Source organism: Acanthopagrus latus, chromosome 15, assembly GCF_904848185.1.
Source record: "Acanthopagrus latus isolate v.2019 chromosome 15, fAcaLat1.1, whole genome shotgun sequence".
NCBI lineage: Eukaryota > Metazoa > Chordata > Actinopteri > Spariformes > Sparidae > Acanthopagrus > Acanthopagrus latus.
In genome coordinates, this window is record NC_051053.1 from 18,035,968 (window position 1) to 18,055,631 (window position 19,664).

The 19,664-nt window shown below is 40.3% G+C and overlaps 1 protein-coding gene across 1 annotated transcript; it reads left to right on the top strand.

Annotated features, from left to right (window-relative positions):
- The first annotated feature begins 6,959 nt into the window (after window positions 1–6,959).
- LOC119033057 (vasoactive intestinal peptide) lies at window positions 6,960–14,299 on the top strand. The gene is made up of 6 exons (XM_037122647.1): window positions 6,960–8,012; window positions 8,902–9,006; window positions 9,497–9,601; window positions 10,724–10,849; window positions 11,931–12,042; window positions 12,257–14,299. Coding segments are annotated over exons 1-6 (459 nt in total). The 5' UTR covers window positions 6,960–8,010; the 3' UTR covers window positions 12,266–14,299.
- Window positions 14,300–19,664: the final 5,365 nt, after the last annotated feature.

Here is a 19,664-nt window from a genome sequence, read left to right on the forward strand (position 1 = left end):
TTTTCCCCTCATTTTGCTTTGTTTCTAACATTTGTAATGTCCAAATCACTCGGTGATCACTTGTGTCATCAACACTGTGAGATTATTGTTTTCTTGTACAAGTCAGTCAGCTTCTGTTGGCTGCAGAGAACATTTCTGCACCTTTAGACAAACAATATGTGACCCAATGGCCTAATGGATAAGGCATCAGCCTCTGGAGTTTGGGATTATGGTATTCAGTTGGTTTAAGTCCCTCCTAGGTTGCTTTGCAATGCTCTGGTTTGGCCTTAGGAAATCTGCGCTATACAAATGTGTGGAGAAACAGCAGTGAATAAGCACATTCTCTGAAATGTTGCAAAGTCTAAAAATGTATTATGCAAATAAACCAGACATACTGACACCATCAGACTTGCTCAATGTAAAAAAAAATAGCAAATCCATCAGAAAAAATGACCATTTCTGTTCCAGTAGTTATTAAACAAGTTGTTATAGTGTCTGTCAAAATATGACATGCTTCTTTTCAACATAGAAATAAACTTTACAGTACTGTAGTTTAACAACTTGTGTCCATACAACCATGACAGACACCTCATTAAACTCATTTTGCTGTGGCAGGTTGGCTGTTTGAAGTGAGGTCATCCTGCCATAACAGGTGCTCAGATTTCATTACTGCAGGGCTGCTAAAGCATCTGTGCTGACGCATTGCAGCTGGCTGATAGAGTCGCACTCTGGTGGTAGCATTCATACTTTGAGAGAAATGGCTTCAACTGGGGATTTCACGCAGCCCATGGTTCATGACATGTATTGTGTATCTGCAAAGAAGACGAAGAAGAAGAAGAAGAAGAAGAAGAGGAAGAAGAAGAAGAAGAAGAATCTATATTGATCACAAACAATCACACAATGTAAAATGTTGTGAAACTGGTTCTCTGCTCTCTGAATCCCCAGTGGGAGCTAGCTACCAACGTACAACGCCCGAGGTCACTGACCAGAGAAATAGAAAGACAGAAAGGTCAACCTAGTAACTAATGATGTCACATGAATGTAGACTGTAGAGTTGTAAAAGTATAGTATTTCCCACTGAAATGTACTCAAGTAGAAGTTTAAAGTCGTCGGAAATGGAAAGTTCAGTTCCCTCAAAACTGTACTTTTGTACAATTGTTGCATTAATGTTTAAATCAATGCTGCCGCCACACTTTCCACCACTGGATACGATGAGACATTCTGACATGTCACAGCAGAAAGGCACAGCTGCAGATGATGACATCACTGACGGCTCTGTTGCATTCAGGCGTGCTGGTGGCCCAGCAGGGACAAAAGCAGGGCAGCAGCCATTACTGTGATTTCTTGCACCATTTGTTAAAATGTCTGCCGTGTAAAAGGTGGTCGATGAATCAAGATTTTTTGACTGTGGTGAGGTGCACTTTCCCTTCCTAGACAGAGCTTTCAGGTGACACATGCCCTGGGTAAATGATGCTAGATGGATGGATGGATAGATAGATAGATAGATAGATAGATAGATAGATAGATAGATAGATAGATAGATAGATAGATAGATAGATAGATAGATAGATAGATAGATAGATAGATAGATGTCATATAACATTGTTTTCCCGAACACAGAGATCAACGTAATCCGATTGGTCGGACCCCATGAGAGCTGGACCCAAGTGCATCATGGGTAGGGTTTTGCTGGTTAATGACAGCTATGATGGAAATGTGACTCTGTGTGTGTGTGTGTGTGTGTGTGTGTGTGTGTGTGTGTGTGTGTGTGTGTGTGTGTGTGTGTGTGTGTGTGTGTGTGTGTGTGTTTGAGTGTGTGCTGCCGCTAATTAAAGTCTCGGGATGGCATTGCAGTACGTAATGTCTGCCATGGGGCTGAATCCAGGCCAAATGTATTTATGTATTTAGTTAATTTAGGATGCAATGAAGAGCTCTGGTGGTCTAATTGATCCGTACAGGAGGCCGCACACCAAACACGCGGCCTCCATTAAAGGAACCTCGAGGGAGCCGGGCTCTGATGAGTGTGTCGAGTGTGTGTGTGTGTGTATATGTGGGTTTGTGTGTACGTACTGTAAGTTTGTGAAAAAGGTGAGTCTCTGGTCTATGTCTATGGGTGTGTGTGACTGTGTTTGTGGGAGGTGCAGTGTAGCTAGATACTGAAACCAGCGGCACTGACAGGACTGTGTGTGAGGATCAGTTATTGTGAAGATTCTACACTACACAGGGTCATAATAACCTTTGAAAGGAGTAGTTCAACATTTTGGAAGTACACATTCCTGCTTTCTCTCTGAGAGTTAGTTAAGAAGTTCAAAACTTGTCTCATGTTTGTGCGTTACAGATTGGCCAGTAGTTCAGCATAAAGACCAGAGAGGTCACAAGTTACAACATATCTTTTTTGTTTATCTATATATAAACAGAACATGTAAATAATGATGAGTTTTCTGTTGACGCTATTTTTTTGCCTTTAAACCAATGCAAATCGATACCCAACTCATATCTCTGCAGGAAACCTGAGAGAAAGGTCTAAAGATTGTCCAGCTCTCTGTACTTTGAGTAGCTTCTAACTGAATGTCTTTAGTTTCACTCACCTGTTCACCTGTTTGTGGTCAGCACAAACACAGCTGAAGATGTCCCAAGATCTCGTTAAAAATGTCCGGTGGTGGTATGCTCACAAACGGAGTCTCAACCTGAGGTCACTGCCTCAGCAGCCTTAGTTGATATGATATGCAGCCTATGACACAAACAGATGTGAATGTGCCAGTGGTTTTCAAAAAGGATAACTGCAAACGTGCTATCCTGTTGACTGGGCTAATTTGCTGTTTTCATCCACTAAGTTCATTCTTCACTTTGGAGGAATCGCCTCTAATTCAGGTTTTTGTGCTCTTCCCATTCTGCTGATATTACATGAATCAGTTGCTTAGAAAGCCAAAATAACATTACTTCCATACTTTGTGCTAAGCTTGGCTAAAAAGCTGAATCCAACGTCTTTGATCTTGACATGAGAGTGATATCCGTCTTCTCAGCTCATGCTTATGAAGAAGGCAAACAGGCACATTTCTAAATAAGGTCAATAATTTTTTTTACTTTGACGACAAGTTTCCACAAACCTAACCAGAGTGGGCAGATGCTTGATGCTATTTGGTCACAAAAATGGTGAAAATGTTTATCCAGTAGATGCTAATATCCAAGTCATTGGGGAGGAAGTTACACACGATTTGTGTCGTAAACATGTTGTTTGCATTACAGCGCTAATGCTGCTCATTTCCCAAATTCCATCCGGCTGTGTTGACCTATTGTCTCTGTTTTCAGCTCTGAATGCAGCCGGCCTCCTGCTGCAGTAAACCAGGTTTGGCCATCAGGGGAGTTTAGCTGTAATATGTCAGACTAATCTCCTCTTGTTGTGGATGGTGATCCATCACCAAACCCAACTGGGTCCACAGTGAGCCAGGAGGAGAAGAGTCTTCCCACATGGGAGACAGAAACCTGTTTGACACTGGCACCTGTGATGCCATTTCAGATGACCGTAAAGGCCTGTCATTTGTCTGTGGAGGGATGTCATGATACTGTCATCTCTGCACAAATACTGTTAGTATGACGCTTTCTTAGTAACAATTCTATTTTTTTAAATAACTTAATAACAATAACTTTCAATTTTCGCAGTTGTATACTTTGTGATCAAACAAAGTGTGTGTGTATGTGTGTGTGTTTTTGTTTGGCTGCTGCAGCCTTTTGCACGCTAGGCCTTAATTAAAGATTATCTTTAATTTGAATGACCTCTTGTAATGTCTGTTTTATTTCATCCCCTACGATCAGGTCAGTCACTCTGCAGTCTTGTCGCTGCCGAGGTTTCTGGCTTCTGTCTCGGATAAAGTCTCCCTTTCACACTCCATCCATCATCATCTATTTGTATCTTATCTCGGTATCTTTATTCCAACTCTCCACCTGCCACACACACACACACACACCCACAGACATGCATACACACAAAAACACATACGTAAGAGAGGGAGAAAAAAACAACAGCAAGAGACCCCACTGAGTCCCATCAGGCTGCCAGCAGTAATCTGCCATCGGAGTCGTCACTCTATGCTTTGCTAATTGGATAATGTGTTGCAGAGGAGGCACTCGGCAAGCCAGGGGATTCCCCTTCATCGCACTGGCTGGAGGGAGAGTCGTGATGCAAAGTGCTTCAACACAAATACATCAACCATTTGGACCCAGAAAGTAGATTCCACGACATTGTATTTTCTTGATACCGACAACTACGACTGGCCAAGTACTCGACTGAAACAAGAATGCGGCACAGATAATCTACTTTGTTATCGAAACATGAATCTGAAGTTAAATTTTGTAAATCTTTTTAATTAATATGAATAATTCTGACCAACTTTGATCAAATTTAGGCTTAAATCAACAACTTCCAGTAAATACCACCCATTTGGGTTACAGGATCAAAAAGTTGGATGAACAGATACAGATGGGGAACTCACTCATCCAAGCCAGTTGCCTGAATACATGATGGCAATCATTCCCTGACCCTCACCAAGTGGTTTTTGCGTATAAATCCAATCAAAGCATAAGCTCAACTTAAACAAACATAAAGTTGCAACATAAAGAAACGTTCAGTTTTACCTTATCTTTGGTTTTCACTTACTTATTAACATTTATTCTGATGATTGGGTTGTGCAACAAACACAGCTGGAAACTGTCCCGGTTGTGTCACACTTACAAATGTTCAAACCCATTCTTGAACTGTAGTTACTTGCTTGCCTATAATCCCACCATCACCCTTCCCACTGCCTGATATGAAATACAGGTGTGAGTATGATATGGGATGTTTTGTAGAAATGTAATATGGTAGATAGATTATAACGACAACAAAGGTGAATGTATCTTTGATTTAAATAAATGTTAACTGCTAACATATTATTTTGGCAACCTGGCTGTGGGTTTGGGGGGATTACTGATCTTTTCTTTTTAGCCTCAATGACCCTGAATCAAGCCACAGTGTGCTAGCTATAGAGGCATAACCGAGACAGTATTAGAGGTATGCCCTTTCATTGGTCTGGGTAAGCACAGCTAAAAAAGACATTACATCCTGTTGTCCTCAGTCCACTGTGTCATCCTGCGTACAGAGGTGAGGCGTCGTGTTGGTCGTCTATAGGAACGTCTTCATCCGTACATTCCATCAACATAATAACGCTGATGTTTCCTCCTTCAGCTTCCTCTTCCTGCAGGGATCTGTCTCCAATCACTGCTGTCAATTAGACCAGCTCCTTCTCCCATGGACTTCTGCGTAATCCACTTTCTCTCTGGACTGATCACATTATGGTTCAGATGGTGCCATCATGGTTAAGAAGAGGGAGGAGGAGGGAGTCATCTGCTGACTTAGGAGGAGCTATCAAAGATCCAGGAGGACCAGAGATGCTGTTGTCATGATGCAGTGGGAAATAAAATTTGTGATCATCATCAAGTACGCAACCACATATACAGGCAAAACTGACTCATAATTTTCAGGAAATGATTGCGGCCACCTTTAAAGACCACCTTTTGCAGTGACCACAAAATCTACAGAAAATTTAAAAAACAAATGAAGTGGCATCTATATCACGAAGATTCGTACTCTCAGGTAATTATACACAAATAAAATGTTACTACAGATTTTATATTCCATTTCTTCCAGTGTATCCACATAGATCCTGCACAGTGGACCTTCAACACCACTACACTTACTGTAGGTCACATACACAGCAATATGTTTTTCCTTTCTAGTGATATTGGCTAAATGGTTCACACTCATTTCATTGGATGTATGGATGGATGTATGGATGGATGGATGGATGGATGACACACCAACGTCACGACTAATTCACTGTGCTGTTCCAGCAGAGTAAATCGGACTCATCAGGAACACTGTGGGTGGACTCAGAAACACTTCAGTCCTGTCAGGTGTCCTTTTGAAAAAGCCCTGCACAACCTGAAATAGAAAACAATCACAGTGTCTTGCAACCACCCTCAAAAATGCTACTGTGATTGTTTAAAATGGTAATCTGCAAAACCCTGGTTTTAATTCCATCTCGAGCACCTTCGGAGGTGGTCAGCACTTCCCACTATGGATGTGAACCAGCAGGTATAAACGGCTGCAGAGGGATTAAATATTTGTGTCGTGACAGGACAATGTACCAGATGAAAAAAGGAAAACCTGTATAGCTCAAAATTATGTTGGGAAACATCCATCCTATATATGGCACAGAAATGTACTGTATGGCAAGAATTAGAGTCCTTAAAAGTAGGACTGCGGAAACATTTGTTTCTTCTTCACAAAAGAGAAGAAATTAATGATATCGTCTTTATACAAATTCTTTAAGAAAATAACATACTTTCATATGTTCTAGAGCCTTTTTACAATTTGTACTATGTGTCATTTTATTAATATTCAGTTGTTCCAATGTAACATAAACAAACATTTATAACCAGTTACTGTCTGTTTTACACTTTGAGTTAGTGCAGATCAATCAGTGACAGCTTATATCCACGCAAGTGTTGAGTGGAAATGTAAAAGCTGATTCTGTTTCAGGCTGAAAACTGGTATATTACTTCTAACAGAGACCACATTTTTACAGCACTGTCTGTACATAAAACAATTGAATGCTGAATGCTCTTAAATGTTAATTGTTATTATCATTATTATTATTTTGAAAGACAGTGTTAGTGGAGATTCTTGAGTCGGTAGGGGGCCAAGGCAGGCGTGAGTGTTCCTCAACATTACGTTATTAATGTATAGCAAAAAATGTACTGAACCTTTTCTTAATTTCCAATGTCCACATTAGACTTTCAAACATAAACAATATTACAAACAGAACTATTAAAATCTTAATTAGGATCTGAACAACCTCAACACTGTCAAATTGTAAATTACCCTTATCAAAAGGCCAGTCATCAAACCAAAAGTATTGATTCTGAGGCAACAGAGGTGCAGAATGCCTTTATGGGATGTTTAAGGTTTTTATTTTTGATGTTGCAATATGAGCTGCCATTAGGGGCCTCTCCTACCAAATTTCTTTGAGAGGCCCCAACAACTGCCTGGTTTGCCTCTCCTGACGGTGCGCCTCTGGCAGAGGTCCCAGACATCGTCACGACTGTAAGTAACTCCGAGAGAACAGTGGGAGAGAACTGTCATGTTTGTGATTTCTCCACAGCACAATCATCAGTCAGTGTAGCTTCATTTAGGCTTTTCACCTATTTGGTGTTAGCTTGTTTTACCAGCTCATGTAAGCTGAGACACTAACTTCTCTGCCTGTCTTTGTCTTGGGACAAGGTCAGTCACTGGAGCTCACATGGGTGCCTTAAACCTCAGTGGCCTACATCTGAAGGGAGCTCAATACAAGTGGACAAGACCTCAGTGTTTCTGTGCAGTGTGAAAGAATACAGCTATATATATTTTAAATGTAATTCACTTGGTTTGTGGAGACTTGGCCTGTAACCTTCTTTTTTCTCCCTTTCTTCTTCTTCTTCTTCTTCTTCTTCTTCTTCTTCTTCTTCTTCTTCTTCTTTGAGACTAACCTTCCATGTCAGATTTTCGCCGTTTTGATCTCCATTTTTTCCCGTCCTGCCTTCCTGCGGCAGCTGACCGCACTGTGTTGGGAGAGGAGCCCAGGGAAACATGATCAGGACATCAGATGAGTCAACAGCACCAACCTTGGCATATAAATTAGTTATTTCTGCGATTAGTTAGAAGAAAAAGAAAAAAAAACTCCCCAGTAATTTCACCATAGGCCTGTTTGGCTCCGACCGATGACGGAAGCAGCGACCTACTGACGTCTCAGGCCCCTGATCGAATCTGATGTCCCCCCTCCTCGCTCCATGGGAAACATCCAGGTGTATAAAATGGTAAGAGACCTGGAAGGGAGAAAGACAGAAAAACAAAGCGAGTCAGGAGGCATCAGCTGAGTGGAGATACAGCAGCTCGAGATCAGGACTTTGGAGATCGCAGCGGACAGAGCCGAAAGCAGACAACTTTCTCTAACGCAAATGTAAGATTTTACATTTACATAGAAATTATTTGTCTTTCATTTTTTTTCTTTCTTTTTTTAGATGGTGCATTCTCGGTTCTTTCGGTTTTTGGTCATTGTGAACTCTAGTGTTAATTCTTTTTGCGCGCTCCAGCCAAGTTTCGGATAAATCTCTCCAAACGACCGAATATTGAGTTTGGTAGCATAATTCAATTTAATTTGTTTTGTGGACTAGGGTGGCAAAAGAGGAATTTGTGCGTAATTACGCACTGGATTCTGCTGAGCTCTTTCCATTTGCTTTTGCCAAAATTCACCATCAATAGACTTTAAGTTGGCAAGAAGTAAATCCGAGAGCTGAATCTGTGACAAGTCTACAACAGAAAACGATCACTGACAGGCGCGGCTAGAAAAAAAAAAACAAGCAGATTTTTTCACATTTCCGCACTTAAATGTGCTCTCTACTGAGTTACTGTTAAGATTTTGGTTTGGGTTTTTTTTTTTTTTTTTTTTAGAGAAAATTGGAAACCTTCGGCGGTCAAATCACTTTTTAGGATTACAGCGTTTCTGTGAGAAGAAGCTCAACACCTGCGGTCTCCACCGGGTGTAACATCACGTTTTGCCGTGCGTAATTACGCATTAGACTCAGTTCCTTTCGCAAAAAATCACAATTAAATGTTTGGTCTATCAAATGAAGGTATCCAAACCGTTCTTCGTGGCTCAATAAATCTTCCGTTTATTGTCTCGAGCATTTAAAACACTTCCTCAGGACTGGACCATTGCGCGTAAATTAAATACATTGAATACATTTTACCGAGTAATGCGTAAAGGAAGGTGCGTGATCTTTTGATGACAGCACGGTCTTTGTTTTCGGGTTAGAGGGAGAATAATCCGTTACCGCTTGTATTCTCAGGTGTAAAGCGATGTTACAACGGACCGGACCCCAGCTGCTCTTCCTAATAGCCCTGTGCAGTGTGTTGTACTCACGGACCCTGAGTCTGCCATACACATCCATGAGGTAAGAGAAACCAGTCTTCTGTCCACCTGAAACTGTGCGCAGTGCTGTGTGAGTAGACCTGTGGCTGAGTGTTTTACTGGTTGGTCTCCGGACTCCTGCATGTCGCAGGGCGCATGGGTTAGACTCAAAAGGAGCGTAAATTCGCTTTAAAATGCCCACGAACTACCTGCTTACAATACTTAATAGTGAGCCGCCTGTAAACACATACTGTCACAGGCTCATAATGCCATTTGATATCGATCTCTTAAGGATTTTACGCACGTTGAGTCAAATCAGAAACAAAAAGATGGGAAACTAAAGACTCAGCATCTCTTTTTGGCATCATTTGTCTATCCTGAACTGTCTTTTTTTTTCTACAGTAAAAAGAAAAATATTTCCCCACCCATTAACTTTCAAAACTAGAGCCAGCGCGCGTATTTATGACGTGTTGTTTGAATGTATCAAAAGTGACCAGATGTTCATGCATCTGTCCTACGATATTGTTTTGCAGACCGTCGAGACACGCAGACGGTCTGTTCACCAGCGGATACAGCAAACTGCTCGGGCAGCTCTCAGCACGGAGGTACCTGGAGTCTCTGATCGGGAAGCGAGTCAGGTAGGTGTCCTCCCGGCGGTGAAAAACCACTTAAAGGAAACAAAAGGGCATGTCTTATTGTTTGCTTTTTGACATTTTTCTCTTTTATAAATCCTAAAGTCTATTTTGCCACTTTTGGGAAGCTTTTATCAGATTTTTCTCTGTCAAGATTATCTCCAATACCAGATCATACTTCTCCATAAACTACCGCGCAGACCTGACTAACGCGGCTGATGTTGAAAATTAGAGATGTGAAGTTTTTTCTAAACCTTGTTTTAGACTTATGAAACATCAGTTTTACAAGCAGATGAAGACATGGTCTGAAGCCACTTCCTTTGAAAAGGTCTGATCCAAACCATCACAGAATAGATGGGGACATGTAGAAGTATAGACAAAATGTAAACGGGTGTCGATGTGTGAAGCTCCAGTGTGTCACCCTAAAAGAGTGGGAGAAATGTAACCTCAGAGTTTACCTGCATGTCTGTCATATACCTATAACACAGCATTCTTTAATAATGTGCTTTAGTTGTGAAGGAAATGAGAGTTTATTGTGCATCCCCTCTTTCTTTCAAGGATTTTGTCTTTTAATTACATTTTAGTCAGTTTGTGAATGAAAACACATGATTAGAAATGAGCTTGAAAATAATATACAAAGTTAATGAAGTTCTTGATAAACAAAGCTCAAAGAGTTAATTGTATAGCCCCCATTTCTTCAGTAATTAAATCAAGTGAAACATTTTTTGTTTTATCTTTTTAACGTTGACATCAGAAGAGACTAGAGTGCAAATACACTGTGATTAATTAGAGAGAGCAGATTTTTTTTGTGTGGGTGTCTGTGTAATATTTACAGTTTAACACTAGAGGACCTGCTGACATTTCCAATTAAAGGACCGGATCTGCTTGATGATGCATTTGATAATTGACTAAACATTCTTAAAGGTTAATTTATGCCATTACCGCTTCATTACATGTTTGTTACACTGCCAGGAGGGATTCACACACACACACACACACATGCACACACACAAAGAGAGCACAGACACAATGAATCACGGATCCTGAGCCGCACTGACTTTATGTTGAAACCTGCTGCCCTCTGAAATGTGGTGACATCTAATAGCTTCATTCTTCTCTCCTACCCAGTGATGAGCTGATGGAGGAGCCAGTGAAGCGCCACTCAGACGCCATCTTTACAGACAACTACAGCCGCTTCCGCAAACAGATGGCCGTCAAGAAGTACCTGAACTCAGTCTTAACAGGAAAGAGAAGGTAGGTGTCAGTCCTCCGTGCCTCCACCTGTCTCTCCCTGTCATTCTCTCCGCCCAATATGTAACTTCATGACTCACTGGAAGCACCTCCACCCATAGACAGACACTGGCTGAAGCAACATATGGACATATGAGTGACATCACCATCTGGTTTTAGAAGGGAGTTCACACAGCACACTGCCATTGTGGCTCTTCACAGTGTCACAAACTGGAAGCTACAATGTGAGAAAACACATTTCGACCCGACATGTCGAAACACTGGGAATTCATCTAAAGAGTATTTTTGCATCATAGCCAACAGTTTGCATCCATCTTCCTTCACACTTGTACTCCTGTCTGCACCTCTCCAACAGTGGTGTGTGTTAAAACCAAAGTAACTCCCTATTAAAAGAGGTCAGTTTTTTTAAAGGGATTTTGCCCAGTTGCTGGTTTATTTTGATGCAGTATGTAAAGTAAGAAAACCTGCAGCTAAAAGATCATTCTGATTGACTTTGCCATGCATTCAACTTCATCGGTTGCTGAGCTGTGAAAAACCAGACCAGCCAACAAATTACAAACAACTTAAATAATGACATGAACAAATATCCTCAGAGCTTTTTACACAGCTTTAAAACGTGTCGTTCAAAACTAACATGGAGGTGAATGGCTGAATCTTCTCCTCAACTTTTAGAGAAGAAATTCAAACTCAGACAAACAAGCTGTTCACAGAGGAAAATCCCAAGTCCCCAGAACACTGTTTGGAGCTAGAATGGTGGCAGGGTTCACCAGATATAAACAAGGTAAAACAGTATTAAAAAAAAAAAAAAAAGATAGCAACAAACCAACACAGACAACTTCACTGAGGATGATTTGCATATTTAAAACAGACATGAAACTCACATTACTTCCTACACAAACAAAACTAGTATGATCACATGAAATTTAAATGAAAAGTCTGGTGTTCATTTGTATTTTCCATCATCTTATTTCCCTGAATATGCCCTAGAATTATCATGTGTATGTTATGAAACATGGAATGAATATTTATGGAATAAACTATTCATCTGTACTTTTTTCTTTCTGCCTCCGCCCTCCACACGCAGCCTAGAAGATCCTGGAACCAGCGACCCTGAGGAGTCCAGGGACGAACCCAGCACCTTCCAGGAGAGCTACAACGACATCAATGTAGATCACCTCCTAAACAACTTTCAGCTGGTAGGACAGTCAAATTGATCTTTGGAGAGATAAAAGTTCAAACATAATTTCCTCGTACATTAACATTAAATGGCTGAAACAAACACGTATGTTTTATGTTTGAATACTCACATGTGCAAGGATGTATGTTAAGAAGTATACATAACTTTTGTAGTACAAGTCAGTTTTCACTTCTTAATCAATCATTTTCTCCCCATCTTCTGTCTTTTTGTAGCCACTTTGAGGAGGGGCCCACGCTCAAGATACCTCAAGTCATCCTCATGAAACCGCCCATTCCAAAAACAACACAATATTAATCCAAAGGACTTTTGAAAGTCAAGTCAGCCAACGATGATGTGTTCTCCAACGTGGTTATCTATTTATTCATACACACAGTACATGTTTACACTGTATATATGCAGTATATATACATTACTAATCACTAAAGATTCTGGCCCAAAGACTCTGCGGGCTGCACTGAACAACATGCGTGTCCACTTGCCGCTTGGTCATTAGCGTTTGAAAAAAAAAAGACAACTGGAAACAATAAAAGCACTACTTTCTTTCTAAGATCCCTGTTGTTCTATCATAACTTTCAATGTAGTGATTTATACCCAAATCGCTTTAAGAAAGCACTGTCTTATTCAATTTGAGTAAAATTTGTCCCGTCAACTTTAAGGCAAACATTTGACCCACTGAATGTCAATAGAACAGTTTTCACTTTGAAGAGTGTACAGTGTGGTGCACATACCCAGTTATTTTAATTGGCTTTATTGTAACTTTAGATTTGAGTGACCAATGTTGTTCAATTAACTATGAATAGAAAACATGTCGATTGAAATCTCAAGAATTTTCAGTCAATTTCATTAGATTTCCGGGGATAACACATCCAGATAATCTCTAATGCAATGTTAGCACCACTGTCTTTCGGTGGAATCTTTGCAGAAATGTAAATTGAACTTAAAATAAACTACAGCTGCAACTGCTTTTAATAAGATGATACTTGTTTGGTATAAAATGGAATTCACTTTGTCACATTTTAAGTGTTAATAGAATCATTTCCCCTGATGGTGGAACATCAATGGAACATTATTCACTTTCAATACAGCAACTGTCCCATTGAATCTACATGGATCTATTGTCACTTAGCCTTATGAGATAAAAAAAAAACAAAAACATATATATCAAGTTAAATTTGAATGTGTGCTTGAATTCTTAAATTCACCAGTAGTTCCATTTACCTTCAATGGAGTACTTGTGCCACTTGTACAACATTCACTGGAACAACTATTGCAATATATGCGATCAAAACAAATCCTATTGAACATCAATGGAAGCAGCATTTACTTTAACAACAGAAGCTTTCCCATTGAATTTCCACCAATCTTTAGTCTCTTTAGCTTTAAGAGACCAAAATGTGTCCAATTAAGATTTGAATGTGTGCTTAAATTACGGCTCGGACAGTAGTTCCATTTATCTTCATGGGCGAACTTCTACAATTAATCTTCAGTGGAACAGGAGCACCGTCAGCTTTCAGTGAAATCACTGCTTTGAAAGAATTTCAACAGAATTTTGTCATTTTCAACTTGATCTATTGACTTTGAAAAGGCATATTTCTCCTTATAACGTTCAATGGCACAATTTGATTGGAATTTATCCCATTTACTTCCAGTTAAATGTCTGGCCCATTAAATGTCAATGGAACAAGTATTTTTTTATTTAATTAATTGTTTCTACCAGCTTTTTCGTGTTAAGTGAAACATTTAATGGAACATCTGCCTGATTTGATTGCATTCGGAATAATTCCACCAATATTTCCATTAACTTTCGATGGAGAACTCTCGCACCATTGGTTTTCAGTGGAATCGCGGACTTATAAAAATTCTGTTGTCCCATTTACATTTAATAGAACAATAGTGTCATGAAAATACAATTAAGTGATTGATTTTGTTTAATTGGGATTACATTCAGTAGATGTAGTGTTCAATTGTACATGGGTCAATAAATATCAACGATTGGCAGTGACATCAATTTTCGATGGTGCAGTCATGATGTAAACGCTGACAGAGTTGTTTTACAGAACCCAAACACGGTCATGAAAAGATCCAGGAGGAGCAAGAAGAAGTGGAACACATTTTGAATGGACACAGATGCATATAATCACTTTATACTATTCAATATGTAGGGCAAAGTCGTTATAACTGAGCATACACCTGCCTTTAGTGCATATAGTGATGTACACCACTCACCAAATAAAAGATATTGGTTTATTTTTCAAGCTGAGTCTTTTGTCTGGCTGATTGTTTGACAGTTCGAGTTGTAGGAGACAAATTTGTTCACTTTGGGCTTTTGAAAGATTGTGCATGTACAATTCAAGCTGCTGATGTCGGATATTTTGAAAGCCTCTAAACATACCACAGTACTGAGTCTTAACCGCAAAGTCTTTTCTTTTATGGGTTAAAAACTATTGTGAGATACCAAATGTCTCCACTGATTGTCTGGTTCATCACTGATTGTCTCAAGAAGATATCCATATATCACTATAGATAGATAAAGATACATGGGAAGAATCCTGCTTCATATTATTGAAGCAACAAGAAAAAGTAGCAATGGCTCAAAATCTCTATTACAACAGCGTCTTGATTTGTTGCTCCTTTTGATTCTTTGGTACGCTGTCTCCAATTCAGATGCAATGAAGATTTGAGTAATCTTCTTGCTCACTTCCTTAGTAAGTTAGGAAAAGAACAAAAAAAAACATGAGCGCAAGGAAACGCAACAAAATGATTGTGCAACCCTGGATGGACTGCACAAGAACTTCAGCACCACGGACAGCGACACTATGCCAGTAGTTGGAGATATTAGTGAGGTTTGTGCACGAATAGTTTTCTGCAGGGTTCAACTCTTAAATGTGAGCTTCAGTTGACAGCTTAGAAGTTTCACCTCTCACCCAAGAGGCTTCTTCAGTTCTAACTATCTACTGGAGGAGAGTTGAAGGCTTTTTTTTTTTTTTTTTTACGTCAGTGTGGTGTGTGAGTTTCAGAGTAGTACAAACAAAAATGGTAAATGTTGAATATTTTGTCGCGAACATTCTTATTAGTGACACAAATTCAGCTTTAGTACAGTATGATTTGTGACACAACAGTCAATACAATCAGAATATCCAGAAATTTTGGATGAAAATGCGTCCACCTTATTGTCTGCGTTAGACTGAGCGATATTACACCTTTAACTCTATTTGGCCGGCCTTCACAGTTTTAGTGGAAGTAGGTCACGCTGGATACTGCTAATGGACAGTTGTGTGATGTATAAAGGTCTGAAAGTAGCCGTGCTCTCGGTCATGTCCTCGTGCTTCACGCCATTAGCTGTCTTCTTGATCATCCGACTGTGAGTTTCCACAGCTCTGCTCTGTAAATGGCCCCCAGTGTAGGAGGAAAATGTTTACCAGAGGCAGGTGATGAAAGAAGTTGAGGTGCAAATGGACTTTTCGTTTTCTGCTCTGTTCTTCACAGGTTGGTGGTATTAATTAAGGGGTTGGCCCTTTAATAACGTTCTGGTGGTTTTGCCAAGCCAAAAGTGTGATCTCAGGGTGACTTAACCTCACTGAACCACACGTGCCACAATGTAAAATTCAAATCATGGTCTGACATTTCTAGAAATGTCTGTTTAATGGCACACTAGTGATTCAGTGTATATACAAAATTCTTTAAAATCGTTAAAGTTATTCCATTTGTGACTTTGAGTTGTGTTCCCAAAGACAGACTTGTTAAGTTTGCATGCATCTTACACAAAGTAAATTAAAAAAAATGCACTAAGATGCAAATTTGCATTTACTCAAATCAGGCAGTGCAAATGACACGGCAAATATGCAACATTTGCATCATTTGAATATGCAACATTTATGTCATTGAATATTCAACAAAATATGTGCACGTGTCGCAGGACTTTGTTGAGTGATGAGTGAGGGGCAGCCACGTCTAAACTGCTCAGAGCCAGCCAGAGTCTTGTGCAGTTGTAAATCTTCTGAGGGAATAAACAGCCAGTGTCTCATCAGACACAGAGCCATCTACTGGCTTGACGAGGGCTTGAAGGTTACTTTTTATACTGTGGGCTTAAAAAGGAAGTTCATCTTCACTCCCATTTATCAGCCTGACTGCAGCAGCGATCTGTGGAAGTTACCTCCACTGCTGTGTGTTCATGAATGCGGCTTGAACTGAAGGGGAAATGTTATTTTAAAATTATTTCAACACACGGAGGAGAGAGGAAAAGAAAAGAGAGGACCTGGGTCTCTGGTGACTGCTGACTTTATTGAGGGGCTCAACTGAATTTTAATACAGGGATAACACATCTAACATCTGATGTGGGGTACAGTGTTCTGGCTGTTTGCGGCACACTTTTGTGTCCTTCAAGGTCTTGCAAGGCAACAATTTGCTTTGCATTTTTAATCTGCATGACACAAAAATGTGAAAAAAAAAACTGAAACAAACGCTGCATTTCTATACAGTTCATCACATTTCATGCAACCAGGTAGGGTTTCCTCCAAATGACTAGATGCTGGTGTTAATTTAAAATAAGATTAGGCCTACTGCCTCTCACTCTTTCTGTCGTGACTCACTTTGTTTATAAGTGTCAAAATGGCAGCAGATATTTGACTCATAAATGTCATAAGCAATGTTCTGCAGGGGCTACACCCACATCCGGCTATCTTATAATTAGAGGCAAATGGTGTCACTCTGTGCAGCTGAAAGATGTAAAGGACTTGGCTGAATTGGCTCATATTGATTTCACAACTTGCAATCAACCAGTTGGATTGAGTCCACAGCCATGCTAATCACTCGATGTACAACAGCAGTGCATTCAAATAAACAAAGGCTAGCGTAAATGTGCTAACATGCTCACAATGATGTTTAGTGCGAATTAATCACTAAGAAAATGCAACCGAGACTGATGGGAATTATTTTTGCAGGTAATTCATCAAAAACCAAAGTACTGAAAAATGTACAATTTTGAGCTAGTGGTGGATCTACATGAGTCAGAGGATCAAGTTATTACAGTTGATTCTGAGGGGGGATGTTTATGCGTAACCAAATGGAATCACATGCTTTATCTTCCAAAATAAAACAATAGTTAGCTTGTCTTTGCTTTACCTTCGACTACACCAACCATTAGACATATTTTGCAAACTATCTTAATCTTTGTTGCTTTGGAGACATCCTTACCACTTCCACAGAATTGATGTTGTGTTAACTTTTGAGAGTTACAACACCAAACACCAAATCCAAATTTCTCCTAGGGCACGAAAATAGTTGTGGCTGGCCCCGGCCCCATGCATGTAAGCCACAGCAGAAGTCCGTCCTGTGGCAGATTCCTCACCCAACACATCTGTGTTATGGTTTTATGTTTCCTTTTCTTTATTGATACCACGCAACATCCATTCAGAACATTTACACTCATCCACTCTCAAGTACTTACATGATAGATTCCTCTCATTCAGTTGTAGCTGTTTTTGTTGCAGTCTAAGAGCTAAGCTGTAACGTGCTAATGTTTTCGTTCATTAGCGCGCGCATGTGTGTATGTGTGTGTGTGTGTGTGTGTGTGTGTGTGTGTGCTTGTTTGTGACCATTTAATCTATTGTCCCAGGTCCCTGAGTGAGGCTGGTTTGCCATCATAAAAACAGCTCTGGTCAATATGTGTGTTTTTGTGTAAGCATTGTGGTTGTGTGTACATTTGTCTTTGTCCATGTGTGTATATATATCTATGTTCTGCAGGTTTGTGTGTGTGTGTGTGTGTGTGTGCGTGTGTGTGCGCGCGTGTGCGTGTGTGTGTCCACTCTCCAGGACATTTGTGATTACTGCCTGCTTTGTGGAGAGGCTTCACTCATTAACTCTCATCACCGCTGATCTTAATGGACCAAACAGAGTAAAAATAGACAGACAGAGAGAGGGCTGCAGCCTTTAACACCAGGCACTGTACATGGGCGTGACTGTGTATGTTTGTGAGCTCTTCCTTCTACATTGAATAAACTCAAGTAGCTCTGCTGCAAACACCAATACATCTATAGATATGACTCATAAATCAGGTCATACAGGAACAACTCATGAAGAAGTGATCAATTTACTGATTGACAGATATCTATGAACTTATTATGACCCGATGATTAATTTATGCAGTATCTCCCAGTCTGTTCTTCAGTAGCTCATCATGATCTACTATGTAGCCCTCAAATAGTCGTTCCTGATTCATTCCTAACTTGCCCCTCAGTAACTGCTGGCTTCATGTTAAAGTGTTACCTGGATTTCTTCTGCCTTTTTTAGATTAAAAACAAGTGTCACACTGAAGACCTGATTCACTTCCTGCTTCATTCTTGTTTCCCTGCAGGTGCTCGTGAGACAGCTTCTCTTTGAGGCTTTTTACAGTTCTACTTTGGTGACATACGGCCGACTGGCCTGTGGAAGTCACTGCGCATCAAGATCATCAACCCTGAAACACACACACACACACACACACACACACACACACACACATAGTTCACATGGTCCGGATGTTGCCCTGTCATACATCAATCTCAGTCCTCTAGCCTTTGGCTGAAATTAGCTATAAAGAGAAAAAAAGAGCAGAAAAAGAGTGAACTTTAAGAAGGGACACTAAGAATAGCAACAGAAAACGTGTCACAAAATAACATTTACATTTACATTTACCTGCCTTTCATTAACAATATTGTTTTCCAGGTAAAAAAGCGCAACATCACCTCAACACACATCTGCATTTGTGTCAAAGTCACAATGGTGCAGATCCTCCTGCTTAACACCTGGATGATACTTACACACACACACAGATGTGGCAGCCAGCTCTAATGACTTTTACAATTAGCAGCAGGTCTGACTGTGTTGGGGATGTGTCTCAGTCCAGCAGCCGATCAATAAATCTGCCAGATAAATTACCCTGAGTCTCTGAGGCGGTGAAAGGCCACGGCACAGACTAATCAGCAGCTCTGACGTTTTACAAAATAGTCCATTTAGTTCCATCATCATGACATTTTCTTACATGTTGGGTGTCCAGCTGCTGCTCTTTTCTCCTTTATGTGGAGAGGGGAGACGTAAGCGTGTCCTGAGAGTGGTAGGAATGATTCTTTTCAGCTACACCAGCAACTGAAATGAATGAAACTCAACTGGAAAAAAGTGAATAGAACTTACATTAACCCACATAATATAAAACGTAAACATTAGGTGGTACAGTTTTTTCATGGTGAGGTCCATAATTGTGTGGTGGAACTCTTCTGAGAGCAGAACAGGACATCTAGCCGAACAGGAGCGGTTTCCATGCGAGAGCTGACACATGAATGAAAGCTGACTGATGTTTATGTGCGTCACCACAACAAAACACACATCACACACAGCAACTGCGCTGTAAGAGAGACACACGAGAGACAAGTGGGTCATCCTCTAAATGTCAGAGGTAACCATCTAATGTTAGTCATGCTATTTGCGGCTTCATTAACAAGTGATGAAGAATTCAAGCAAACTTTCTTTTTTAAGGGGAAAACTCGCAGAGGCTATTCTCATCCCTGGAGGGTGTGTTTAAAAGGCTGCAGTGATTGGGTTGAGAGGGTGTTTTCCAAGAGCTCCAGGGCAGATTCTTAGTGATGA

Excerpts from the sequence above, each read along its gene's own strand:
- LOC119033057 (XM_037122647.1), top strand. Across the intron at positions 9,007-9,496 it reads CTGCCATACACATCCATGAG|ACCGTCGAGACACGCAGACG; the intron begins GTAAGAGAAACC and ends ATTGTTTTGCAG. Across the intron at positions 9,602-10,723 it reads CTGATCGGGAAGCGAGTCAG|TGATGAGCTGATGGAGGAGC; the intron begins GTAGGTGTCCTC and ends TCTCCTACCCAG.